Source organism: Prinia subflava, chromosome Z, assembly GCF_021018805.1.
Source record: "Prinia subflava isolate CZ2003 ecotype Zambia chromosome Z, Cam_Psub_1.2, whole genome shotgun sequence".
Classification (NCBI taxonomy): Eukaryota; Metazoa; Chordata; class Aves; order Passeriformes; family Cisticolidae; genus Prinia; species Prinia subflava.
Window position 1 is genome coordinate 102,861,203 of NC_086283.1, and position 27,994 is coordinate 102,889,196.

Sequence of the window (27,994 nt, forward strand, 5' to 3'; positions counted from 1 at the left end):
GTTTTAACACAGAAGCTTAAGGAGAGACCTAATTAAGGAGCTGTTTCTATCAATAAATTACTTACCACCTTCTGTGACAGACCCTTCTGGTCTTTCTACCCTACTGGGAACAGCCCGTGCATGCACTTCCAACACACTCTGTGGGACAGGGAGGTTTCAGCAGAGCACAGGTTAGATCAAATGACATTTCCACATCTCCACAGGGCCTCCAGGCACCACGGGGACTAACTCCATTTAGCTGCTCTGCTGAGGTGCTGCTGCCAAAATGTTTTTTGCTTGCACATCTTTAAATAGCAAAGCCGTCACTGTCCATTCTCCAGAGGCGCTGGGGGCTGTCAGCTTCACAAACATCAGCACGGCCACAACAAACACACCGCAGAAGTAAACAAAGAGGTTCCTCCCTCATGCAAAGCCCCTCCTGGAGGTGTACCTGGTGGTAAATCCTCCTGACAAACATGCCCCGAGCAAAGGCCTGGATGGTGAGGGCGGCGCTGCGGACCCTCAGGAAGGCCCGGCGCATCCGCAGCATTCGGTACTGCCTCTGCAGGACAACGGCAGCCCTCGTCCTCCTCAGGTGCTCAAAAAGCCTGCAAGGCACAGGAGGAGGGTAAGCAGGGAAAATAAACTCCATTTCTTCCATATGCAGTACAGTTTTAAACCATGGGGAGAAGAAAACCTTTTGTCCAATGTGGCTTGATGGTATTCAGAAAAGACCACCCCAACAGCTGGGCTCAGAAAGCCTCTGTGCCATCAGACAGCAGCCATGGAAAACCACAGATGAACACACCTCATTGTTCCCAAGCAGCATTAAACCCACGTATTCCCCAGGTTTTCCTTGATTTGAACTCTCTGCCTTGTGTCCTTGTGCCATTCAGTGCCCAGGTTGGCTCCATCACTGCCCTGACTATAAAAAGCACATGTCACACAGGGTATCTACTGACTCAGTGAAAACAGCAGCAAATTGATTTGACATTTAAACTGGTGTGCACTGCTTTGGCAACGTTCCTGAGCAGAGCCTCGAGCAATTCACAGACAGTAAATAATGAGGGATGTGGTCAACTCTGCACCACGTTGCTCCCATTCTCCAGCTGAACTAATGTTCAATTTGCTGTTACACTGGTTAATAAATGCTCATAAACCCTCCATTTAATTAGATAATTAGCTTGTTTTGCTGAATTTATGATTCATTTATTGCTCTTAGCATGCAGCATTATACAGAAATTTGATCCACTTCTTTTATTTTGTGAAAAGCGTATCAAAACTAAGAGCCACATCAGATTGGTTTTATATATTCCTTTGATTGAGGCAAGTGGCTTCTCCTTAGGACACACAGAGCCAGGGCTTCCTGAAGAGGATAAGGGATGGTCTGTCTCCAAAAAGAGACAGTAGTTACTCAGATGCCATCCAACCCTACAAACCCTGCACATAGAGGGGAACTGAGAAATTATGCAGAAGAAACTCTGCAGCAGCTGATTGTCCCTGACACCAACCCCCTCCACAACCACAAATAACACCACAAATTCAGCTAGTGTCTCTGATGTTCTTCTGCACATTGTCTCACTTGAGAAAGTGCCACAAGAAGGAAGGTGGCCAGTGTGCTGGGATGCTGTTCCATTGCCTCACTGCTCCCTTACACCCACACCTGCCACCAGCAGCCCACCAGCAGTGTGAACCTGCAGAAACCCCTGCAAGCCACTGACACAAGGGAGCTTGAGGCTCCTGCACTGAAAGAGTTAACACTGGGCTCTGCTATTCTCTACTGCACACAGCCCCCCTGCCAGTGATTTGGAGTGATTTTCCTCATTACAAAGAATACAGCCAATCAATCCTGAGAACTCCCCTCGGACATCACAGACACACAAACCCGGTCCCTGCAGGGGAGGAGTGCATACCAACTAGGCAGCTCTTCCTTGGCAGATCTAAATGCCCTTTACCAAAGACAGTCCCAGGAAAACATTAGTTCTGTGAAACACTTTCAACATCTTTCAGAGTACTGCAGTCATCTCATTATAACCAGACTGTCTATGTTATGACCTTGGCCCAGCACCTAGAAATTAAACTAACGTAAATATGAAACCAGTTCGAGGCACAGAATTTTGGATCTCTTGCCCCTAAATAAAACTGCAGGGAGCGGCCAGAAATAAGTCCTGAATTTAGCCCAGAAACTCTCACCATAGTGAGTGCACCACACGCACATTACAAGTCTTGCTTTCAAGCCAGCAGAGCTTCTACAAAGTCCCTCATACAAAACCCCCAAATTTAAGTCCTTAGAAGATTGGGAGCACAGCCGGCCGGAGGTGATTTCACACCTGGCTGCCCAGGTTTTCACACTCCCCCTCCCTCTGAGGCTCCCAGGACCCACCTGCGTGCCAGGTGCCCGCGGACGTGGCGCTGCAGGGTGAGGGTGGCCTGGCGCAGCCGCCGGTACCGGGCCCTCTGCAGCCAGCCCCGCACCGTCTTCTGGATGGTGATGGTGGCAGCCCTGAACTTGTCTGCACGCAGCTTCTCCAGATATGCCACCTGGCCTGCACGGAAAAAGATCTTGGTACGGCCAAACTGGAACTTGTCTGGATCCTTTTCAAAAGCATAAAGGAAACTACATTTAATTGAGGCGAACATCACTTTTTCTATTTTTTGTTTTCAGTCTAAGTTGATCAGTAGTTACACAGTAAAAACACCACTTTGAATCTAATTTATCAACTCACATCTGCTCTTAATTGGGTAATGAAGATATTATTAGACTCCTTTATTACACCTATTAGATTATTAGACATTATTAGATATCATTAGACTTACTACATTTGAGCATCTATACACCCATTATGAAATCCAGCACTGGGACTCGGTCTTAAACTCCATATATTTACACAAATTTTGAAGGGGTTTTGGGTTGGGGTTTTTGCGTGTTGTGAGGTTTTTTGCTTTTTTTGCTTGGTTGGTTTGGGGGGTTTCTTGTTGTTGTTGTTAGGTTTTGGTTTTTTGTGGTGCTGGATTTGGGGTTGTTCGGGGTTTTTGTTTGGCTGGTCTGGGTTTTTTGTGTGTTTTTTTTGGGGGGATTGGGTTTTTTTGTTTTTTTGTTTGGTTGTTTTGGTTTTTTGGTTTTTTTTGTTGTTTGTTGGTTTTAATGTGAAAAAGGAAATCACATAATCACAAAATTGTTTAGGTTGGAAGGGACCTTAAAACTCTCATATATCCAACCTCTCTGCCATGGGCAGGGATGCCTTCCACTAGACCAGACTAGAAACGCAACACCAGAGCACTTCAAGAAAAATATTTCTTTCTCAAGAAGAATAATGTTTAATCTACAAAGTCATACATGTGCTGCAAAAGGCTCTGCAGCCAAGGGTAACACTGGGTGCAAAAACCAAAAAGAGGAACCCAATTAAATTCCTCAAAATCCCGCAGGAAAACAAGACATCAAACATTAAAACCTGTCTAAGGTACTGTGCACATTCTGAGCCACTCAACAGCAAAAAATCTTTGCATGCACATTTGCAATTTAAAAATAATGCATAGAGGCAAGCAGTAAAGTTTGGGTAAGGAGAGGTGGCAAAACCTTCTGATTAGTTTATGGTAAAAAAATCCTGATCTGTGGGATGCTATGCCCACATAGGGTGTTGAAAGTCTCCCACACATCAAGATATGGAATTTATTGCCCTTTTCCCTTATTCATTTGTGCAAAGAGGCATTTAATGATTGACTAAGGTTTATGACACTGTCCCAGGCTGGACCTCTGAAATGTGCTCCAGCTCTGGCTAGACAAAACCAGAGGGAGGGGTTTTTTTACAAGTGGACAGTCACTCATGTCCAGCCAGCAACAGCAAACTCTGGACTTCATCAGTACTGAAATTATTCATTCCTCTTGACCACAACCAAGAAATCCCATGGCCCCACTTGCTCCTGCCCCGTCCTTGCAAGACTCCCTCATTTTGGGAAAGCTCCCAGGCTGCCTGGGGTGGAGAAGCACCTGCACGAGCACCAGGTGAAGCTGGAGCAATTTCAGACCACATCAAATCCATGAGTCCCGAGCTTTTAGAATCCCTGACAAAGATCTGGTCCCAGCTCACCTTAATGAGGTTTTTCAACAGGGTCTGGCAGATCTGCTTCTTGTCGTTCTTGGAGAGGTCTCTCTTGTCCATAAGCACTCGGTACCGATTCAAAAAGTCAGGGTAGGACCACCTGAAAGCAAAGCACACACAGGGTTACTCTGCATGCTGGCCACTGTTCCATTAAAATGAAGTGCTTGGAGTCACAGACGAGTCAAAGTGTGAAATATTTCCAGGGATTTCTCACCACTACCCTCAGCATGGACCACAGCCACAAAAGGAGCTACTCACCCCTGGCCTGGCCCCAGTCTCAGACACTGAATGACCATGCCAGGGCCTTCCTAGCCTGGAACAGAAAGGGCACAGATCACCCTGTTTTCACCCCCCATGTGCTTCCCAATCTGCTGCTCTTTACCACTCAAATGCAACAATCCTGTTCTCCTGTCAGAAAGGAGAACCTAACTTTTGAGAAATCATGGATCTCCTGATTGCCCAAAAAAAATTAAACAGCAATGTTGATATAGAGACTTAATCAAATATTCTTTGGTTTTTGTGTTCCCAAACTGTGTAGAATACTAATTTGAATCAATTGACTCACTAATTGCTCCATCTTGAGGTCTGCGACTGACACCCGTCAAAAAAATGCAAAATCTTTTGGCTCTGGAAAGACAAAGCAGCCCCTTGGCAGATACCTCACTGTACCCTGCAGCAAAGCCTCCAAACAGGCAACACTAATTGAAGGAATTAGAGTATTGTATCCTACTGCTAGGAAATATCATCTCCTGCTGCTGGCGATAGATGTGGAGCCTGCAGACTGTGATCCTGAAATTGCTTCAGCATCTGCCAAGTTTCAGCCTTCTCTAAATTAACACAGTGAGTTATAAACCCCTCAAAACCCGAGTTTTTAATTAACACTAGCCTTTTCCAGCAATGTCCAGTATGACCACTGATATTTCAATAAAATACAACTAACAAACATCAAAGGGAGACTGGAGAGAACTGCAGAGAATTTGATTTCTGCCCTCACTCAACAAAATCACCTGTGAGTCTGATCCTTACGTGCAGGGATGCTCTGGCAACCAGGACAAGAACAAACTGTGAAGAGCTGCCTTACAGAAACATCCTCTTCACCCAGAAGGCTTATGCACACCTTAACTTTTGCATTACTGCACCAAATTCTTCCTATTTTTACACTTCCAGGGATTAAGAGTGTGGGAGGAAAATAAACTGCCGAGGGCCAGAGCAGTGTTTGTGACAGGTCGTGGCCAGCTTGCAGTGGTGAGGCTGAGCGAGACCACCTGAGCAGTCACAGCTGCCAACTGTACAAAACACTTCATGGAACAGAACAGTTCAGTTGGAAAGGACCTGCACAATCATCCACTCCAGCAGCTGATGCCTCTCATGAAACACCTTGAAGGCTGGAAGCTGTGGTATTTGCTAACACAGGCATTTGCTGATTTCAAAATACACAACCAACAGAGTTTTGTGTCACTTCAGAAAAGGCATCAGGGGAGGAAAGACAATACTTGTTCTCATTAAAAGCAGGACTCTAATTAAAGGAGTACAGCAGAAGGAAATGATTGCAAAGAAATGAAGAGAGAAAATGGGGGAGAAAAGTGGACTGGGAAGCCACAAATAAATCCTGCATGGAGACACAGCACACAGGACACAAGTAGTACTGGCAAAAACCAGAGTACCCTTAGGATTGCACCTGAAGCCAAAGGTAAAATGGGGAGCTCCTGGAGGCAGAAGCATGAGGGAAACAGTGATGAAAGGACTTCCCATGCTCAGAATGCTCAGATTGGTTCTGGAGCAGCCAGATTTAGTGCTGATTTAATCTCTGTCTCCAGGGGCTAGTCCTGAGGCCAGGCAGCTAAGGCTACCCATCCTCAAATAACCAAAAGTACTGGATTACCACTGAAAAAACTAAGATGTCAGCTATGAGGAGCTCCCTCTGGGGTGAAAACTGAACACAAAGATTATGCAAGACTACAAGCTTGTGTCCTGTGAGGTTTCACTTAAACTTGCCTTCTCTTTGCTTTCCCAGTGCCTCCGTTTTATAATTACATTTCCCATTCTGTGTTGTGCAAATAAAACCCGTTTTCATTTTAAGCACGCCCTGGGTTTACACAGCTCCAAATCAAACCTGAGAGGAGAAGCAGAGCATGCAGTGCCCGAGGCACCCAGCCAAGCACACGAGGCTGGCTCGGGTATTGCTGGAGCCAGGAAAAGCTTGGGAGGGAGGAAGAGAGAAGGACGAGTATTCCCATTAACCTGCCAGAGTCAGCTCAGGCAACTGACATTATTAACTGCTGATATCTGGAGAAAAAAAATCACTCTGCAGGTGCCACCCAGGCTCTTCCAGCAAAGAGCAGATGGTGAAGAGGCAGAATGTGAAACTCAGGGCACAGGTCCAAGCTGGGAAGAAAGCAAAATCCATCATCTTCCAGCACCAAGGAGGAGATCCCACAGCTGCTCACAAACAAGAGTCAGACACCTGCAGGAATTCCTTAAAAATAGATCATAACTCACTACACAGTGGGTCTTCCTCCAGAGCCTGTCGTTCTCATTTCCCACGATGGCAAAAAGTATTTTTCCACATCCATCCTTGATAAAAATGACTCACTCTTCAGGAGTAAGTCTCACATGAGACATTGGAAGAGTCAGGGAACACACCCCCTGGTTTCTGCCGAGGCATTTATCAGGACTGGTGGCATCCACAGCCCCCTATCCCCAACTCCCAGAGGTTCACAGCCCCCCACTGCACCCCCAGGGCACAGGACTACCTCACTCGTGCTCTCACCACTCTCTGATTTAGCAGGGGATGACAGCCCTGACACCACACTGCTCCTGTGTTATTGTCCATGGAGCATCAAGAAAAAAATCTGTGCCACGCCAGGGCTCAGCCAGCCCTTCAGGAGCTTCACTGGGATATTTGCCATCCCAGCTCACCAGCAAAAGAAAGCTGCAGGGGTTCATAGGTGCTGCTACAGAATCCTCCCCGGAGAAAGGAACAATTAAAGCACTCAGGTTTAATGTAACATGCCTCATTGAACCACTCGAGGCTCAAAGCTGTATAAAATTTCCTTACAACTATATGCTCAGAGAGAAACAAACATGATCCCCCAGCCCTGCAAGGGAGATTTCTCCAGTGCAGAAATACTGAAGCTCAGGCTTTGCTGTACACCCATGTTTTAAACTCTTTTTTTTTTTTTTTTTTTTTTTTTTTTACAATGTCTTCATTTTCAGAGGGGAAAAGAAAAAAAGCCACAAAAACAAAAAAAGAAAACTTACTTCATACTCGTCAAACCACACATTGATTCCCAGCAGGAGACATGGGATGTGCTACGTTACCCCACAGCTTAGCAGGTCAGGAAAGACTAGGGGAAGGGTTCAACTTGTGGGCAGGTATCAAATAAAAACCAGATTTCAGGTGCTTGGTATGCTGCCACACAACACACAGCAGGGGCAGTGCCAATGCTGGGAGGCTGGAAACCCCCAAGAGACACTAAATAAATACAAGTCCTCATTATTATCAAGTTTTAAGATCCAGGTAAGTGTTGCAGAGAAAAGAGATGGAACCAGGGGGATTTTTATACCTGGACAATTGAGAAACAGGAAGAAGGAGGCACAAAGGACTGGGCAGATGCTACTCAAACTGAGATCAGCCAACCTCAAACAGCTGAATTTTGCTTTGATGTCAGCACAGGTCACTAAGGGGAAAAGGCAATAAAAGGAATGAAAGGATGCAGGAAAATAATTTATGCCTGTGGAAAAAACCCTCCTTGGGCTCAAGCAGCAAGGAGGATGGTTGGCTGGGAGCCTGAGACTTGGTTGTCCCAGCAAAGTCTTTGTCATCTACAGGAAACAGAGAGAATAAGCCATAGCACACACCAAAGATCGTTTTTTTTCCTGTAGTTGAAACAACCAGATTTGGATGTTTTACACAAAAATACAGCCAGATGCAAGCAAAGGGGCTGCTCCTGCCCAAAATCGAGGGGTTATGAACCTGAGCAGAGCCAGCTGGGTTTATTACAACATCAAAGTAAAGAGAGAGCATGGGTAGGAAACTGGGGGTGACATTCTAAGGAAGCCTCTGGAAAGCATCTTTCCAAGCAGTCAGCAATTGCCCAAAATATCCACAGCCCCTTGTTTCAGGGTTATTACAGCAATGTTATGCCAGTTGCACTGAGTGAACAGCTGAGTGAACAGAAAGGAGTGTAATAAGTCAAGAAAGCCTCAAACTCTTAACCACAATATGGTTTCTTTTGTACCCTAGAACTACTGAATGTGAAATGTTTCCACTCAGGTTAAACAAATGCACTGTCCCCATCACCCAAGACCATCCCAGGTGCTGAGCCACCTCAGTTTTGTGTAAGAAATCCTCCCCCTCCCCTGAAGGGGTCAATATTTCAGGAGTTGTACAATATTGATGTTTCCAGAGGAGTCAAAACGTGTCTGGAGGGGTGCAGGTTCAATCTCGGAGCCAAGATTTGACATGAAATTATTTCAGAAACTGCAGTTCAGCGAGAAAATTTCTCTTGCCTTGTTTACTGCAGCAGAACAGATTTGCCTTTCAATTAGCTCTAAAACATGCAGGCTGCCTTGGCTTGAAATTAGCTGGAATATATTCAAAGGGATAAACGAGGGGAGGAAAACCCCTCCATTTACATATTACACCTTTGTTGGGAGTGGGCAAACAGAACTGTTGGTACCAAAGCAATTTACACATCTTGTTATCCTGAAATAACAGCCAGACAGCTAAAGGCACATTCTATAAAAAATTATGTATCTAAGGATGTCCATGATACTTTTCAATTATAAGTGTTTAATGTTTATAGAGTTTAGCAGCTGGGATTTCACACTGAATTGATACAAAAATGCTGCATCTGACAGTGAGCTCCAGCAGCCAGAGGAAGCAGCCAAATGCCAAGAATACTTAAATTATAAATACATAACTACAGAGAGGGTATTTCAGAGAGAACTGCAGTGATGTAGTTATTCAGAGTTGATGGCATGGTGGGAGACCACTGACTGGAAACCACCACAACCAGTAAGGAAAAAAGTGTACAGTTCTGATAGAACCAATTTAAAAACTTGTTTTAAAGAGTATTGTGCTATTCATGGAGATCTGCACCAATTAGTCCTCTACAGACTCATCTCTATGCAGCCAGTTTCTGTAAAGAAGATGAATGGTTTTACAGCACAGAGACATCTTCCACGCTTTCACCCAGGGAAGCCGATGATAGATTTACTACCTACACACCTCAGACAGTCCATTCATCACAGTCGTTTATGTACATGATAACAGATACAGATTTCTTAACTGCTGAGTAACACTTCAAAGCAAATTATACATTTTCAATTTATTTCAGACACAGCCAGAGCGCAGCCTACCATGGAAATGGTAAAATAAACCCAGGCACACCCTAAGTGGGGAACCCAAGGCTTCAGATTTCTGCGACTAACACGGCTTGAACAACTACAACTTGCATTAAAACCATTTCTTTTCTTAGAGGTAAAAAAATTATTAAAAGACTCAAAACATGAACTCTTCAGCAGCAGGTGGTTTTATCCAGAGATCTCTGACTCAAAGCCACATCACCCTCAGAAGTGACTCTTGTGACAGTATGCTGGAGTACACTCAGAGATAAACATTACAAGATGAAAATAAGAGTTTTTCTATTGTTTCTGGATAAAACTTACCTTGAAATAAACAAATTTGGAAATTCCCCGTTGCTTTACAGGTAAATTGCTTACACCCAAGTGAAGCAAAAGTCACAAAGATCAGGTTTTCTGTTATTATTTTCAAGTATTCCAAATCAGAGCCTTCACATGGGGTTTAAATTTAAAGCAATGACTCTCCATTTGGGTTTTATCCTTAATCAAGCAATATAAATTCACCTTGTCTCAAAATATAAGGAAATACACACAGGAAAAATCAATGCTCACTGTGATGAAAACAGAGAGAGAGAGATCACACATAAAACTGCAGAAAGAACTAAAAAGTCTGTTACTTTTCCTACAAAACAAGATCCTGTGGAAACGTCTGTTCCCAAGATGGTCTATAAAGTCAATTTAAATATACAGATTATTCACAATCTTTCAATGGCATCGTCCAGCTCCTGGGTCTGGATTTTCAAGACTGGAATTTTGTGAGTAAGGAAGGCAAAGAACTACCAGAGTCCAAAGTGAGCATTCTATTTGGTGCAGAGCTGTTCCTATATACAATTATATCCTAGAAATATTAAAATACACAAGAATCTGTCCTTCAAGTATCACAGACTTTGGAGAAGGTCACTCTGAAAGGCTGAAATAGCTTTTTGCACCCTTTTTCCTGTCCCTGGAGGAAGAACTTGAGCTGACAAGTTGCAGTGATGGAAGAGTTCTGTATTCGTAGTGTCCTGGGAAAAGATCTCATAACCAAAAGCAGGCAAGCAGAGCTGAGAGCATCACTTTTTACTTTGTCAGGGTGGAGATGTCCTTGCACTGGTCAATTCTTTGCTGTCAATAGATCCTGGCTGGTCTCCAGGTGCTGCAGTGGTTTCTCCCCTCTGTTCCCCCTCCCCAGTTACTAATTTTACATTGATTTTACTGCTGTAGGGTCTGAACTGCAGTTAAGTGAGCAGAAATGGAAAAATGCTACAAATCTGCAGGATAATTATGAATGGAGAGGAACAGGGTATCTCTGCAGCCATGGTAAGGCCAGTAACAAACCTCACAAGACACACAATGCTCAGGCCAGAGCTCCCCAAACTCTCTCAGGACCCACCACGGCACAGCCAGGGCTCAGACTGCTCTGGGCAGTGTGACTGCTCACTTGGAGAACAAAGAACAGCATTTCTCTGGCCTCTTCCATGTGAAAAAAACACAGATTTTTCATTGTTTCAGGGCTTTTACTACAAGAGGACTGACAGATTTGGTCTGGCAACAAAGATAGTAATAAAAGACAACCCATGGGCTGGAAATTTTGATTCCCCACTGTGTCTGAGTGATCAAGTAATGGGGAAGCAGCTTTTTACTGGCTACTTCCACAGAAGACTTCAGAGAGGAGAGCCAAAGGTGGTGCTGGGTCTTCTAACAGGGTCAGACTCCCACCTTGAGGACCCAGATCTCCACCCTCCCACACTGGCAGAGGACAGAAATTGGTTTCCATGAGACTTTTCTTCTTCTCCTTCTTCTGTTTCCCCTTCTTCCTCCTGAAGTAGCTGGACTCATCAGGCCAGGGAGAACCCCACCACCAGCTGTGGAGGTCAGTGGCCAAGAGAGGTGAAGGGCAGCAGAGCCACCTCCTCTGCCCTCAGCTGCCAAAAACCCTCTGCAGCTTCTCAGGAGGTGAGCAGAGCACGCTCCTCCCCAAAACCCAGCACAGGGAGTTTCTCATGGTGTTCCACATCACGCTTAGCCAACTCTTCACTGAGCATATTTATAACTTCTTTGTGCTGTATAAAAAGGCTGATGGCTTTGCTGACATTAACACAAAGCTGCTTGGCACTAAAATGCAATTGATGCATTTTTAGAATTATTTGCCCTTGTCATCTTCAGGACTTACGTATAGTCTATGTTTTCTGATTTATTAGGCCTTAAAAACCTCTTTTGAATTTTATATCTCAATCAGCAGGAGTCATACCACCCGTAATCCTCTTTTTTATGATTCCAGAGTTTGAAGCCTAGGATGCTCTGGATGTACAGTGTGAAAGTCCACAATAATAATTTACAACCCTTATTTTCTTTCTCTGCAAGTAGAATCAATTTTTTTTTTTTTTTGGCTGAAATGAGGATTGCAGCAGATGTCTGAAGCCAGAAAAAAAAACCAAAAAAAAACCCACAAAGGAAAGCAAAGAGAACAGTGGAAGGGGCTTCAGGCAAACAGGGAGGAAGCCTTTAGGGCAATGCTTGCTTCTAGAGCTGCTGTTTTGTTACTTATGTCCACCTAGGTACGGGATCAAAGCTGGATTCCTTTGTCTGCCAGGCACCAGCTTTTTCAGAGGTCTCATGAGTGCAAATTACCTCTCAGCACCAGCTGGAATGCTGGACACAGCAGAACACACCCTCTGTCAACCCCACTCTGCAGCTTCTTCCTTAACAATGCATCTCTCAGACTTGAGGAACCCAGGACATAATGGGAGCTTTGCCAAATGAGAAAAAAGGAAGTATAAAAAGTAGAAAATCTATCCTGGATATAAACCAACCTAAATAAACACTGTCCTGAGAACACAAGTGTTTTCCTCTCCCTCCCTCACCTCAGATAATCCCAGAATGTTTTTGTCTGGAAGGGTTTTTGAAGCTCAGCCACCCCTGCCATGAGCAGGGACACCTTTCACCATCCCAGGGTGCTCCAGGCCCCAGTCTGACCCTGAGCTTGCTGAGTAAATCACAGGAGCAGCACAGCCCCAGGGAACCCCAGTACCTGGATGGGAAGCCAGCTGCACTGATCCGGATGGTCTCCAGCACTCCACAGGCTCTCAGCTGCTGCACTGCTCTCTTTGAATCAAACCTAAAATTAGATTTAGGACAGACATTAACACAGTGAAAGGGAACCCATCTCACCACCCCACCTGATTGTGACTCTCCCAAGAGACAGGAATTACCTTCTCCTCTCCTCACTACTCCTCATGCACAGATGTCACACGTTTTCTCTGCATGTCACAAAGATTTTCTAGTTGTCTGAAACCTTGCTACCACCATGCTATCAATGCCAGGTGTATTCTTGGGATAGGATGACCACCTGCTGCAATTAATTAGTGCCTACAGCCAGACTCTACCTGGCTTTGTTGTAAAGCAAAACAATCACAATAAAGAAGGGAACAGGCTACCCCACCACAAGCTGCCTGGTGAACCAGGCAGTATTACTCCTGCAGCTATCAGGGCAACAACATATTTACAGAAATGAAATTCAGCAGCAAAGTAAGTCTGATATGTTCAGTTCCATACCAAAACCAGGTACTTAACAATTAACCACAAGTTTCTAGAGTAAGTTTTCCAAGAACAGTGGTGCTCATATTCCAGGCTAATGACTTTAGTAGGGATCATGTGGAAATCCAAGGTGTTTCTGCCCTCCTCTTTAAAGCTTGCATCACCCCTTACCATTGGCATCTCATTTCCATCAGCAATTTGTGCCGAAAAACTCATGGCAACTTCCAGCTGAATACTTGGTGCTTCCTCTGGTTCCTGGCAAAAACTCAGTCCCAGATCAGACCATCCTGGCACAGAGTGAGTGCAGGTACCAGCATCCCCCATGGCTGCTCCCTCCTTCCACCCTGACTCTGAATGCACACGGAGTTCCAGCTCTCCAGCTCTGGAAGGCACTGGGAAAGGTTCTTGCATCAAGCTTTCGCTCACATGATGCAGATGTCCCATTGCTGTGTGAGGTTTCCAGAACAAAGCTTCTCAATATAATACCAGCTTTTCCCTTTCTGAAAGCCCAGAGTATTTCCACCTGCAAGTCAAGATTGCATGAATAATTCTGTCTGCTCTCTGCTGCACAAAAGCAGCATGAAAAATAGTCCCATTCTTCTCTCTCTGCTTTTTTTAATTCCCTGGACCTGTCAAGTCTACAAGCAAGTTATTCACTGCAACACCACAAACACTGTGCAGGGTGAAAAATCAGTCTGGGCTGTCACTCACTTCAAGGAAGAACCCACAAGGGGAGTGCAATTTCCATAACAATAAATAATAAACAGGACTGGCAGATGGACAGGTAAGCGTCAGTCCTGGAAGATCCCAGGGCAATCTCTGTTGTATCCAAGGGAAACTCTGCAAAGCAGCAAAGCCCTGCTCAGTGGGGAGGAAATGCAGTCACCAGAGAGGCTGCAGTCACCTACCAGCAACAGCTCCAGCTGTGGGCTGACCCTGAAATTAAGACCTTTAAAGTGGGGCAGTACATCTTATTACAAACTCCTTTTCCTAGCCATGGCAGGTAGAAGCACCTGGCAGGTTGCTTTTGGCCTGGAAACCCAAGTCAAATGTCCCAGATTCCCTGCCTGAAACAGAATCTACATGGAAAACTGACACAGGAACAACCTGAAGTCAGGCATTCCCCTTGCACATCTCTCTTTGGAAGTCTTCTCCACCAGGAATTAACCTCAGACATGGCCTGCAGTCAGATGCAGCAAACATCCCAGCTCGGTGCCAAGGTGTCCTCCAGGATGGGAGCCTGACACCCCTCAGCCCCACTACAGATCTGATCTTTCCAGCAAGCTGTGAAGCAGGAATGCAAGGTGCAAGAAACCTGAGGAAGTCTCCAGTCTAATCCTCAGTGTTCCAAAGCTGGGACAGCTGTGGGGGCAGACCCATAGCTCAGGGGTTTACACAGCCAAAACTGATAGAAACCTGCACAGATGGAGGCTGAACAACCTCTCTGGGGAGACTGCTCCATTGACAGACTGTCCTCAGGGAGACTAAAACATGTTTACTCATCTCCAGCCTGAACCTCCCGTGTCAATTTGGGGCCATTGGCTCCTGTCCTCCCACCACCCACCACTGCTGATAGCATGGTCTTCTCCTCGTGGTAGCCCCTCTAATTTCTGAAGGGCTGCCATTACATCCTCTCTGTTCTCCAGGGTAAGCATCTCATTTTATAATGAGTAAAAATGTAATGCTCTTGTGAGCTGGAAAATGTTATGCGTTAGAAAGAGAAAACTTGTTTTCTTACTGAACACCAAACATAACACTGAGTGTTCTGCATGCTACAGACACCACTTCAGTGTTAACCTGCAGCAATGCTGACAATGTTTCACCTCACAAATGCTTCCCAGCATGTGTCTCTGGATCCCACTTTTACACAAAAGCAAATAGCCTTTAGAGAGCAAGTCCTGCAAGGAGCTGAGGGAGCTGGGAAGGGGCTGGAGCCCCAGGAGAGGCTGAGGGAGCTGGGAAGGGGCTCAGCCTGGAGAAAAGGAGGCTCAGGGGGGACCTTGTGGCTCTGCACAGCTCCTGCCAGGAGGGGACAGCCAGGGGGCTCTGGGAACAGGGACAGGAGGAGAGGGAACGGCCTCAGGCTGGGACAGGGCAGGGCAGGTCGGACATGAGGAGGAATTTCCTCATGGAAAGGGTCCTCAGGAATTGGAACTGGCCAGGGAGGTTGGCATTCCCCATCCCTGGAGGTGTCCAAGGAAGTCCTGGATGTGGCACTCAGAGCTCCGGGCTGCTGACAAGGTGGGGATCAGGCACAGGCTGGACTCTGTGATCTTGGGGCTCTTTTCAAACCTCAGTGCTCCTGGGATTCTGTGACTTTATTTATGCCAGGCTAAGGATACAAATTCCTCAAGCTGGTGGCAGCAAGAGCAACCTTGACCACAATCCCCAGGTCACAATGCCAATTAAGAAATCCGTGAGGGGTGAGGGGGGAGAGTCTCTTGGAGAACCACCCACAGGAGACACCTGAACCCCTGTGGATGAGGACGCCAGCCCATCACCATAACTTAAAGCAACCTCCTCCAGAACCATCCTTGTGTCTGTTTTGGCCTGTTGCTTGTTCCCAAAATCCCAAGCTTCACCAATAGTACCATCACACTGGACAAGAGCCATCACTTGGACTAGGAGTAGGCACTGGCAGAATTACCCTGCTGGTGCTTGCTATCCAAAATATCTTAGGGATGCAACTGAGTTCATTCAATTACTGCCCCCTGAAAACAGGAGCATGCACATCCAAGAATTGTATTAACTGTATCCTGAGCATCATACAAAAAACTGAATTTGAAAGCTCAAAGGTGGAGAAGTGAAGAGAGATGAGCTGAAAGAAGAACCAAGTAGGGACATGGAGTCTTGGAAACACTCCTTGGAAAAATGAAGCCACTTCACCACCCAGAGCATCTACCACACTCTCACTACAGCAAGTCGGAGAATAATTTTGTGCTTCATCTAAAGAAAACAGTCAATCACACAGTCTAATCCTGAACTTCATTTAAATGAACACCCCTGCAAAGGCAACAGGTGACCAAGGTCCCAAGCATCTCCAGTGCCTACAGGATGGTGTATGAAACAGATCAGCAGAGCACAGGAACTGCCATCCCAGCACAGCCAGCCCTCTCCAGGGCTGTCACCTACTCATCTAAGGCATCAGGTAAACATAATCCAGTTTCTGAATGTCTTGTGTTGATTAATACCCCTCACTTTGCTGTTTGCAGAGGGAGGAGAGCCAAGCCAGGCAGCTTCCTGGAGGATACATCTCCCCCAGCACATCACGACCAAGGGTGAGCCTGTTTAGAGGAGCTCTGCCCTCCTTTCAGGGCACTGTTAGAGCTGTCTCTGCACTCCAAAATCGCACTCTGCTCACTGGGAGCACTCAGCCTGCATCAGATCAGCTGGAGGGAAATGTGTCCCTGCTGCTGGATTACATTTACAACCTTCTTCCTTAAAGTCCACCACCTGCACCTTATGTCTTTTGAGGACATCACATCTGTAAGGCCCCTGCACACAAATGGCCAAGCTTTCCTGGAGTTGCAGGGAAGAGACCTGGGCACAAACCCATGACCAAGAGGTCAAACAGGGCTAAAAACTACCTGCTCACAGTGTTTGCTGTGGTTTCTCTGAACCACAGAGGAAGATCAGGACTGGCCTTTTGCTTCAGCTGTTCACTCACCTGGAAACCTGCCTGAAGTTGATATAAGCCACATCTCTACTTGTTGTACATTTATTTTGGAAGCACCAAGATATTTTTGTTCATTTTACAAGCCCACTATTTATTTCTGCTTCTTCATTTCTTTCTCTTTTCACTGGAACTGTAATTACTTAAATCAAAGCAAGTCTAAGATGCAAACTGCACAAAGACCCTATTACTGCAAGCAAGGATGCTCAGTATTAGCAGACCATATCTATGAATTACCAGAACCTGAATTAGTCTTCATTTCAAAGGCACAAACCCACATGCTGAAACCCAAAAAGGTGACTCCAGCAACCCACACAGACCTTCCAGTTACAGGAAGTGCATTAAAAGAAGGGGGCAAGCTCTTCAGCAGGAGGAAGAGCCCCAGACATGCTCTGCTGCTGACCCTGAGAGGTTTGGGTGTCTTCACTGAAGGCCATGGAAGATGAGTACTTGCCAAAACCAAGTCCTCTATTGCATTGTTAAATCAGCTTCATAAAAGCAGAGTTGTTAGTCCAAGCCAGAATGTTGAGAGCCTTCTACCACAGAGTCCTTAAGTTCTAAGCAGAAGCAGCAACATCTTATCAGTAGTACTCATAGCAAAGCAACAGCAGTGGCATTCAATCAATGTTTTTTGTGAGCCTATTAGTACTATCAAAGTAGTTCATTTTATTCCATTTTTGGCCAATTAGGTTAAAACATGGATTTTTTACATCCTTGCTAGACCTATCCTAAGCTAAGATTGATGAGCGAATGCAAACACAAGTTCTTACATAAATTCTACATATATAATTCTATCTGTTCCATCTAAGAATGTTTAGCAAGGTTACATTATTTCGATTATGTCCAGAACTAACTATCTTTGCAAAAGGCAATGCAACTGAACCTTAAACTAGATTTTAAGTCTTTTTCTTACTACCTAATTCAGTCCCTTATTTACGAAAGCACTTAAAAAATCCTCTCCTTACTTAAAACTAAACCTACATTTCTGCTTCCCGTCTGTGTGGATTTACCCGGGGAGATTTGCACTCCAAGATGCTGCTATAAAGCTGAGCACACCTGCTCCTCTGCAGGGCCACTTACTTGAAGGGGAGCTTCTCATCGTTGGGCTTGATGCAGCGCACGTAGTGCGGGGTGGTGGCGTTCAGGGTCTCCATCAGCAGGTGCAGGGAGCTGCGGAACTGGAAGACAGAACTGAAATAAATCCTCCTTCAACCCCTCCGAGGTTCCAGTGCTAGCTCAGGCCTTCAAAGGCTTTGGAGGAATATTTCATGGACAGGATAAAGGACCCCAAAAGAGGCTCTGACCCCCAGCTGCAGTAAGATGTTTATTCCACGTGGTGTCTAGAGGGAAACAGGACAAGTGCAGAGGGAGAGGGTCTTTTCTTAGCTCCTGCCAGGAAGGGGCAATTTGGGACACAGCCAATGGGGTCAGAAAGGGGAGGGAGGGTTAAACTACATGGTTACAAGCTCTAGGGATCCCTGAGGGGGTAGAAACCATTCCCACAGGGGAATGCAACACAGAACCACTCTTTTGGAGAGTGACAGAGGTGCTGTAAAACCCTGCAGCCCCAGCCAGCAGATGCCACAAGCCACCCGTGGGTGTGACACAGCGTGGACCTCCCCATGGACCCGGCAAGGGCAGGAGGAGTTCAGGGAAGGCACTGGGGGGTTGAGGGCTTCCAGCTCAAAGAGGTTCATGAGCAGCAAAGCTCGGGACTGTGTCCAGTGGGGTGATTGAAACATCTACGAGGAGGGAGGACAGCACAACCTCTCTGTGCCCTTGTTGAACTTTTTGACTGCCTACAGGGGGAAAAATGCTCCTTTTCTCAAGCTGTTTGAATTTATGGGCCCCACGGTATATTGGGACACTGTCCAATGAATCCCACAGTGTCCTCCTCCCACCCCAGCTGCTTTCAGTCAAGACTACTCAAGCCTGCTGTTCCAGCTACACCAGTAGAAATCATCCAAAAAGCAACAGCTGAACAGAGAGATGATGGGAAAGTGTCTTTCCACCCCCAACAGGTTTTTATTTACCTCTGCTTCAGACTGAAGCAACCAGATCCTAACTGGACTGCTCTGTCGTTACTGACCCACTCAAACCTTGCCTTACCTGGTGTCCCACCGTTTTCCTGTGCTCCTTGTTGGCAGCTTTGAAGGCTGGCCTGGCGGAGCGGACCCTGATGCGGGGCGCTCCCTTCTGCACGGCAGCGGCGGGCACAGCGTCCTTCTCCTCCTGGAATAAGTCTGCTACCATCTGGTACTGAAACAAAAGGCAACACTTCACCACCTCTGGCCCTGCTCGCTGGGGAATGCACCCACCCAGCTCCCTTTGCTCAGGTCATTTCTCATCCATCCTAAACCTGGAAGAGGTAAAAAGTGCAAGAAAGTGAAAGCAAGAAGAGTTGCCTTCATAAACCGCATCAGCAGGACAGCTGACCACTCTGTGCTGCAGTTCATGAAACCCTGAAATGTGCACTAAATTGAACTAGCCAAAAATAAAAAAGTGCCTGGGTTGCTGAAGTCCTGCCAAGGCACAGAACCTCCTGAACATGACGTGACTCTTGTTTCCAAGGCTTTGTTTCAGAGTGTTCATGCAGCCCTGCCCCAGCAAGGATGCTGCCAGCACAGCACATACCTCAGGAACAGGATCTCCTGTGAGGACAGGCAGCAACCACCACAGCCCCAGAGTCAGCCCTGCTTTTCAAAAAATTGAGGGACACAAATACTTCCTCCCTAATCACCCACCTTTCAGGGCAGCACTGCCATCCCACAACTCTGGAAGTACCACATGTAACCTGACAGATCCCTAAATCTGGGATTTCTGGCAAGCTAGCAGCAACACTTCTGCTTCATAAACAACAGGTGAGCTGGCAAATGTAGTTAATGACTTTTTTATTATTATTACTTAGGGAGCAGGATAGTCAGTTTTACATTAGGCTGGGGAACCTGAACATTAAGTAAGCCACCATAAATCTGGTCTGGTTAGCAGGGCTGTTGAATTTTCACATCTTGAATCCATCTACGCACCCACATCGTCTTCTGCTACAGCTGCACTTACATTGAAAGGGAAAATCCTTAAATGTACAAGAACTCTCTGTCAGCAGGTGGGATGTCATGTATCAGCAGCTGAGCTGGGCTTCAGCCCAGTGACACTGCCACAGCACCCACAATGCCTCCCAGCAGCACGGATGCTGGAGCACCTGAGAACCACATCCCTCACATCCCTGGCACACCATGCCCAACACATCCACCCCAAAACCACCAGCACAAGGCAGTGCCATCTGCATAGCACTCTTGCCCTCACCTCAGGCTCCCCCAAAAGCCAAACTTGGTTGTATTTCCATTAAGATCCCAGGAAGAGTGCTGTAGTTTACCAGATTTTAGACATTAATGGACAGCCTGGTGCTGTGAAGGGCTGCCTGGCTCTCTGCCACATCCCTGGGCTGAGACAGGAACACTTTCAGCCCTGTCCTTTGGGCTGTTCTCACAGCTTGTTAGTACAGCAGCCTCAACACCACTGTGGGAAGGGAATTATTGCATTACATGACCAATTTCCTGAAGGCTCCAGGATCCAGCTAAGGACCTGCTTCATACTCCCAGCTTTCCCTGCTATCTCTGCAGTTCACTCAACTCCTAACAAAATAAAGGCTCTCTCCTTCTTCACCTGACCCTCTATCCCTAAAAAAGACATTCCAAGAGTTGTTGTGGATGACACATCACCATCTGGGATGCTCTGACTCCCACAAACACAGGAGATATGGATGACACATGCACTGATGAAGATACCCAACACAGGTTCTGCATTACTGCCTCACACCTGACAATCAGGTAAAACCCCTGGATGTAATCTTGGGTTTCAAAATATCTTCTCAACACAGCTGGGAGTGCCACTGATCCCTCCCCATCCACTTGGCATTAATAACAGCAGAGCTTGTCCCTGAACGAGTGCTGGAGAAGGATCTCAGTTTGCATGATGCAAACCTGGTGGAACTGGGATCACCTCTAGCAGGAACCATTCCACAGGTTCTGGGCCACAAGCCCCAGATTGCTCCTCCCCAATTAAATGGGCACAATTAAAACCACTGAGGCATTATTTGTAATTACAGAGAACTGGAAAATAACACCTTCACAGTGTGTTTGTATGCTTTCCATCAGCATTCAAATAATTTCCCTTAATTCAAAGGACATCAGCTCTCAACTGTTTTAGCTGACCAGCACTTACAGAACTAATTAAATGCTTTATAAAGTCTCTTTCACCATCTTGTTGATGGTGGTAATTGCATTCTAATTAGCAGAAGGCAGTTCTGCCATGGTGGGAGTGCTTCATCAGCAATGGCTTGGTGACAGGGAGGTGCCCAGGTCCCTGCTATGTTAAATTCAGTGTCCCCCCTTGCCCTCTGTGCTGCTTTAGTGGGAATGCAAGCAAGAGTGCAGGGACTGCTGTGTGCCAGCCTGATCCCGAGGACAGGACAAAGTCCTTGCAGCACAAATCTGAGCTTTAGTTAAATTTACGCATTAGGGTATCAGACTCAGCACTGCCACTGCTGCTTTTTCTAGTTCAGAGAGACCAGGTTGCCTTTTGAACCGAAAAAAAACTGGTTTTAATTGTTTACAGACCTGGAGGAAGGTCTACAAGGAAGCAAAAATATCAGGGTAACAACAATCTGCTGGCAACAGGGGTTAGGAGCAGAAAGAACAAATCATCATGTGTTAAAGGACTTGTGAGAGGAATGTGCCAATGCTGCTGCTGCTCTTCTTCCCAGAACAGCACAGGATCAGCACAGGCTGATAAAAGCCAGGTCATTAAGGAAGTGGCTTAAAGGCAGAAATTCATCAAGGTATTTCCCAAAGGTTCTCAGAACCAAGTGTATTTCAGAGTGTTTTGGGCTGGGTCAGGGCAGCTGGGGCTGCCCCATCCCTGGAAGTATCCAAGGCCACATTGGATGGGGCTTGGGGCAACCTGGGATAGTGGAAGGGGCAGGGGTGGCACTGGATGGGATTTAATATCTCCTCCAATCCAGCTATTAAAAAAAAGTCCAGCCTGCTCTGATATTATATTGTGGTCCCTATATATGACAAAAGAGCCTTTCTTTATATCTCTGTCTTTAGGGAACGATCTCCAGGGTCTCCACCACTCCACACCACACTACTCCAATGAGCTACAATCTCTCCTCTACAGCAGCAGGAAGAAGTCAAACAAAAATCCTTATCAGACACTGCCAGTTCTGCAGCACTGACTCCAACAGCAAGTTCAGCACTGGCTAAATAATTAATCATACAGCATCAATTATTCCTGGAGGTTACCTGGCATTTCTAATGAACTCTAATCACGCCCAGTTCTTCCCTGGGAAGCTTCCTGAACATGCAGAGCTCTTGATTTGGGCATTATTAAAGCCCAGCTTCACAGTTATTAATTTCACAACTACTCCCATGGATGAGAAAATTGCTCATCTTGCCATCTTCACATGAATTCCTTGCTGTGAAACAGGCCAAGCCACTGACAACATTTAAATAATTTCCCATTCTCATCTCTTCCAACTTTGACAGGAACAAACTCCTAAAAATAATGTTTCCCCCACCTCCCCTCATCCCACTCTTTATTCAGGGTGGCATTTAGAAGGTCACAGCCAGCAGCAAACCCAAGGGTGTCACAAAGAGGAGTTTGAATACGAGACACATTTGCTTGCAACATGGAAGGGGCCTTCAAAATCTTCAGTGAAAAAAAAAGTATGTGTGTGTGTGTGTGTATATATATATATATATATATGTATATATATAAACCACCAACTTAACATGCTGGCCTATGGAAGGCTTCAAAATGGTTTGGAGGAAAGCAGATGAACTCCTTCCTTCAACCACACACCAGGTTTGGAGGAGCAATGGTGCCTCAGAGTCACACAGCCTGGATTTTTGCTGGATGGTGATTTGGACTTTGCAGGGCTGCATTTTCACACTAACTGCTCAAGAAAAGCTGCCCCTGGGAGAAATGAGGTTGTTTAAAGTTTCAGCTCATTAATTGACAATGAAAGACTCAAGGCTGCAGGGAAGAACTTCTGGTCTGGTTTTAAAACAAGGATTTGAAATTCCTTAGCTGTCTCTGCTATTGACAGTTTCAACCCAGCCTACCCAAATGCTCATAGAGAGCAGGAGTATGGTACTGGAAGCCAGTGTAAAATGTGCTCAATTTATATAGAAAACTGTAAAATCTCCAGCTTGGAGCCCACTGTCAAATGCTCATTTACTGCTGGCATGACCCACCTCAAAGCCTTCAGAGTCCCACAGCTCTTTAGCTTCCAATATCCCACCAAATCCACAGCCCATAGAAAATTTTAAACACCAAGAGCCAAAAAACCGTTTACCAGCAGTCCTGGCACTCAAAGCCAGTCAATATATCCCTGCTGGGTACAATGAGATGTTGACAAGTTGTTTGTACAAGACTCAGGAGAGGGAAGGTACACGGCACAAAACCTTGTAAGACACAAGTGACATCAGGAGTGATCGTTAGTGTCTGTTAATTTGTTAAAGTTACACATTGGCAGTGGTGTAAAACAGTTCCACAGCAGCGGGAGTGTCTCTGAGTTCATGTTACAGCATTCTGTACAACCTCTAGTTTTTATATAGTAATTACTGAAGTAATTAGAAGTCACAGGGACAAGTGTGATGGATTGCAGCTGAGAAGAACAGCTATTTTCACACAGAAGGGGGATAGGACCAGCAAGGCCACCCACAACATACAAACTGCACTGGTCATAGTGGCTTTTAACCCCAGATCCCTGTGCTTTTGACCAACCTGGTCTAGTGGAAGGTGTCCCATGGCAGGGGGCTGGAATGAGATGATCCCTCACTTCTCTTCCAACCCAAATCATCCTGTGATTCTACGGGTGACGGGTGATTGGGTGATGGGGAGGGAGCTCCAAGCAAGAGTTAAGTAGGATTTACAGTGCCCAAAAACTACCTGATTTTGGCCCTTGGTGACCAAAAAAGAAGAGGATCAGCAGGTTTGGAATCTATTTTTGCGATGCATCTTGACAGGACACCAACACCAGGGTGAAGGGAACACAACCACCCACATCCACACATGGGTGTGACCGTAACCCCAGCGGCCTCCTCTCCCCTCTTTCTCCCTGCTGCACACCCCACTGATTTGGCTCTTTGGTTGCTGTCAGTGGCTGGAGGCAGCTGCACGGGGATGCACAGGTCAGCTCCAGCCTGCACAGCTGCCCTGACTGGCTGCTCTTACCTTGCTGGCCTTCAGGATGTTGATCTGCTCCTCGTACACCGTGTCCCTGTTCTTCTCCAGAAACCCCTCGCTCTGGTACTCCACCTGCCAGGACACAAAAGGGAAGAAGCTCAGAGGGTCAAGTCCAAACACACAGGGACAAGGTGCCCACTCCACTCCCCCACTGTTGGGAGCTCACCCGAAAAAAAACTGAGAGGGGAAAGGAACAACTGGAATTTAAAGGTCATTTTTTATCAAAAGAAGTGTATCTGAGTGAAGGCAAAATCCTTATTGCAAACACAGATTGTTTCCTAGTCAATGAATTGCTGTGTGTGGAAGCTGGGGGTGAAAAATGCAAGAATCATCAGTAACTGTACATGCTCTTTTGTTCACTCCTCAACTCCTTTTAACTTAATCAATACACCTCAAAATATGCCCTGCCTAAGTCTCTTGTAGGTCTCTTGGGTTGTGAAATTGCAGATGGTTGGGATGCAAAGGAACTAAAAAAAAAATTTTTAAAATAATTTAGAGACAACAAAAGAAAATTTCTTTTTTTTCACATTAAAAAAAAAAAAGCAAAACATGCTAAGAAATATTGTTCATGAAGGATCCATATACAAAACCAGCTGCCTAAGGAAAGGTGAGTACCAGCCATTTCCATGGTGAGTGCCTCTGGCATCCAGGGCAAACCTGGTTAGGAGAAGCACCTGCATGGCATCACAGCACCTGGATGTTGGGCAGCTCCTCAGACACATCCCTGAGTTGATATTTTTAATTATTTTCTAACAAATGTGTGCTTGGGGTATCTTCAAGCTTTTGAAATTCCTGTTTACTGTAAGTAACACGTGAAGCTGGAGCCCATGGACAAGACCCTTGAGCACCAGGCACCGGGATCTGGTTTGGTTTAGTGCCACAGTTGCTACCTCCTCCCTCAAAAAGGTGGGATCTGCCTGGGATCACCTCTCACCTCACCTCTGAACTGTGCCTTGCTGACACTCACAGCCCCATGCTCCTCAAACACCCTTTTTTTTCCCACCTTATCTTCTGCCAAGCTGCCTTCCTCACAGAAATCCATTTCACCGCAGCTTTGGGAAAGAGGATTTTTCTCTCCTGCAGAAGCCACAACTCACAGCTCAGAGGAGAGGATGAAGCCCTCAGGGCTGATCCAGATCTGAGCCCCTGAGCAGGATCACCATCTGCCAAGCACTACAACCACCAAGAAACAACTCATGGGGGCTGTGGGGGTCCATCCAGGTAGAACACTGCTCTCCCATAAAGAATGTGCAGCTTTTAGGTTCATTCAGAGTTTAGTGCTCTTCCCCCTGGCCACTCTCCCTGGGATACTTCTCTAGCTTATGATGACCAAAGTGTGTCACAACCATGAACCTTGGTTCTTCCCCCTTGGGCTTTGCTGAATAAGAAAGCCTCCTCTTGGAATTTCTCTTCCAAGATCCCCTAATTAGGTTTTTTTTTCTTCTGAAAGTCCTGTACCAGGGTTTGAAACGATGAATGGGATTTGTAGCTTTAGTTTTTAGAGGTGTTTACTTAGTTTCTTATTTCCAGGTCTGCCTGCAGCTTCTGTAAGCTTAACATGCTGAAGAAACACTGCTGGCAAGCCCTCCCAGACAGGAAATTTAAGGTCTTTTAAAGGTCTCTAGTCTAATTAACTCTTAACACTTACTATATTTACAATTGTGTACTAATAATTACTACTTATTCTACACATGCAATTTCTGCTTCAAACTTATTTTATTAATGTCTCTGTGCCACAGTCACAGCAGAAGACAGAAGAAGATTCAAAGAAGAAGAACGTGAGACACCGCCTAAAATTCTCCATCTTGCTCTCATCAACTTTTATTCTAAAAACCCCAAACCAAACTTTTTCATCCTGTGACAACTAAGCTACTATTTATTTTGAATCTTTGTTGTTCATGGTTCATCTCTAAGTGTTGAAGTTTTTCCCACGGACTGAGGTCAACGGCAGTGCCTTCCTGGGGTCCCATCCAGGGTCTCGGATCCCCCAGGGCAGCCCGAGGGGTTCTCCACATGCCCTGGGCTCCAGCAGCCTCCTGAGGACTGAGGGACCCCGTCCTGCCTCTGTACTCCTGCATTGCTCAGAGTGGGAATTGTGGCCCTGATGCCAAGGCAGCGGTCACAGCAGAGCTGATCACTCTGAGAGCCTGCGCCACATGGAGCGTCTTTCCAAAGAGGCTTCTGGCCAGGAAGGCCGTGCACCTTTCCATCACCCCAGACTGTGACAGGGGGCTATCCACGGGTTCATTTTCCTGCAGGAGTCTTTCCTGTCCTGCTGAGTCTCAGGGTTGCTGTTCTCTGAGACTTTCCTCGGGGTTGCTGTTACCTGAGGCAATAAGGCTTTCAAGCTTCTCCTGCCCAAAAGCTCTCATGTTGGAGGCAGAGAAGACAAGCTGAGTCCGCCAGTGCATGTATCCAAGGTTGTTTATTCTTCATTATCTCTCAGTTCTTTCCCAGCTCTGCAGGGCGTCCCCAGCAGAGCAGGACACGCGGCAGACTGGGGCAGATCAGAGGGTCCTGGACCCTATGTACAGTACCCCTGACCCAACCACTGTCCAAAATGTACTTTTTATTTACAGATTTTTGCCAGTATCTACTACCCATGCTAACATGTCATTTCTGCTCTAAACCAATCCTTAAAATCTAACTCAGCAGAAAATGGGGGATGAGAACAAGAACAAGGAGGACAGGACCACTCCCCAATTCCTCCATCTTGCCTCTTCAAACCCATACACTAACAATCCTAGATTCTACATTTACACTCTGTGATAAACTAACTACTGCTTATTTTGAATTCTCTCAGCTTGTAATTCTTCACACACTGTGGGCATTCACTGCCATGACAGGGATCAGAGTCAGTGTCCTCCTGGGCTCTGTGTGAGGCTGGCTGACCCCCCTGTACAGATCCCAGACCCCCCTGTCTGGTCTCCAAACCCTCCAGGGTGGCCAGAGGGATGTCCTGGACTCCGGCAGCCGAGTGCTCCCGTACCTTGTCGGCGAAGTGCAGGACGATGAAGGAGGTGTTGGACATGCGCGGCTTCTGGAAGTGCTGGCTGGCGCCGTGGCGGTCGTACAGCTTCTGCGCCCAGTTCTGGTCTGTGCCCTTGGGCACCTGCACGGGTGTGAAAAATATGGGATGTTAATTCATGTTCTTATGGGTTATGGCATGTTAGAAATTATAAAAACCGCTGTATATATGTTATATGAGAATATAGTCTTAGTTTCAGTCTGCCTTCACTGAGATGGAGGCAGGCACCACCCTGGAATTCCCATTTAGAAAGGAGACAAAGGATTTATGGGAAAGCCTGGCCTTCTCTTTGGCATCAGAAAGAAGGACACATTAAGATAAGCAATCAGTCCTTCCCCCATGGGCAGCACAGCCATCAGAGCACTATCATCAGCCATCAGAGCATCATCATCAGAGCACCATCATCGTCTAAATCTCCAGAGATGAACTCTTTCCATTCATAAACTGTGGTGTCTGTTCACTGACGGGAAACCAAACACTGACATCTTAAAAAGGAGGAGGAAACTCTTTTCAGCTCAGCCGGAGATGACCATGAATTCGGATAACCAGCCTAAAAACAAAAGGACTATGGGGGAATTTTTGCCAAAGGCAGAATAAAGTGTATAAAATCTAAGCCCCAACCAAGGCCAATCTGTGAACTCTGGGGGGTTGCAGTGTGCCAGAAACTGCGTCCAGTTCACCCCTGACGATTCCTGGGTCCATCATCAACTTATCTCCACTGCTGGTGGTTTTGCCGAAATTCTGTAATTCGATCCTTTTTAATAAACCAAAAATTATAATTTTAATTGGACTACTGTATTGGCATTTATAACAACAGGGACAAAGGGGACAGTGCCAGGCCCAGGGGCTGCTCCCTGCTCAGGTTCCTCCATGGCAAACACACTAAAACACCTTCCTTCTGGCAGGAAACACCCAAATCTCGGTTCTGTTCCAGCAGCTGGAAGGGCTCTTACAGGGCAGACAGAAACAAAAAAGGCAAAACAAACCAACAAAATGAACCAAACAAACAGAAACCCAAACAAACAAACAAAAATGCAAGAACACCCACCGAAAACACCCTGAAAAAAAACCCCAAAACAC

General features: G+C 46.1%; 1 protein-coding gene across 2 annotated transcripts in view; it reads right to left on the reverse strand.

The window, feature by feature from the left end:
• The window catches only part of MYO5B (myosin VB), a 150,449-nt gene that overhangs the window by 47,414 nt on the left and 75,041 nt on the right, over positions 1-27,994 (reverse strand). For both annotated transcript variants that reach the window (XM_063421447.1, XM_063421446.1), the window contains exons 13-20: positions 26,876-26,998; positions 23,875-23,958; positions 18,745-18,894; positions 17,716-17,813; positions 12,457-12,543; positions 4,068-4,179; positions 2,363-2,574; positions 431-587 (exon numbers count right to left, since the gene is read on the reverse strand). In XM_063421447.1, the coding sequence (XP_063277517.1) occupies positions 431-587; positions 2,363-2,574; positions 4,068-4,179; positions 12,457-12,543; positions 17,716-17,813; positions 18,745-18,894; positions 23,875-23,958; positions 26,876-26,998 (1,023 nt within the window). The remainder of the gene's footprint in view (positions 1-430; positions 588-2,362; positions 2,575-4,067; positions 4,180-12,456; positions 12,544-17,715; positions 17,814-18,744; positions 18,895-23,874; positions 23,959-26,875; positions 26,999-27,994) is intronic.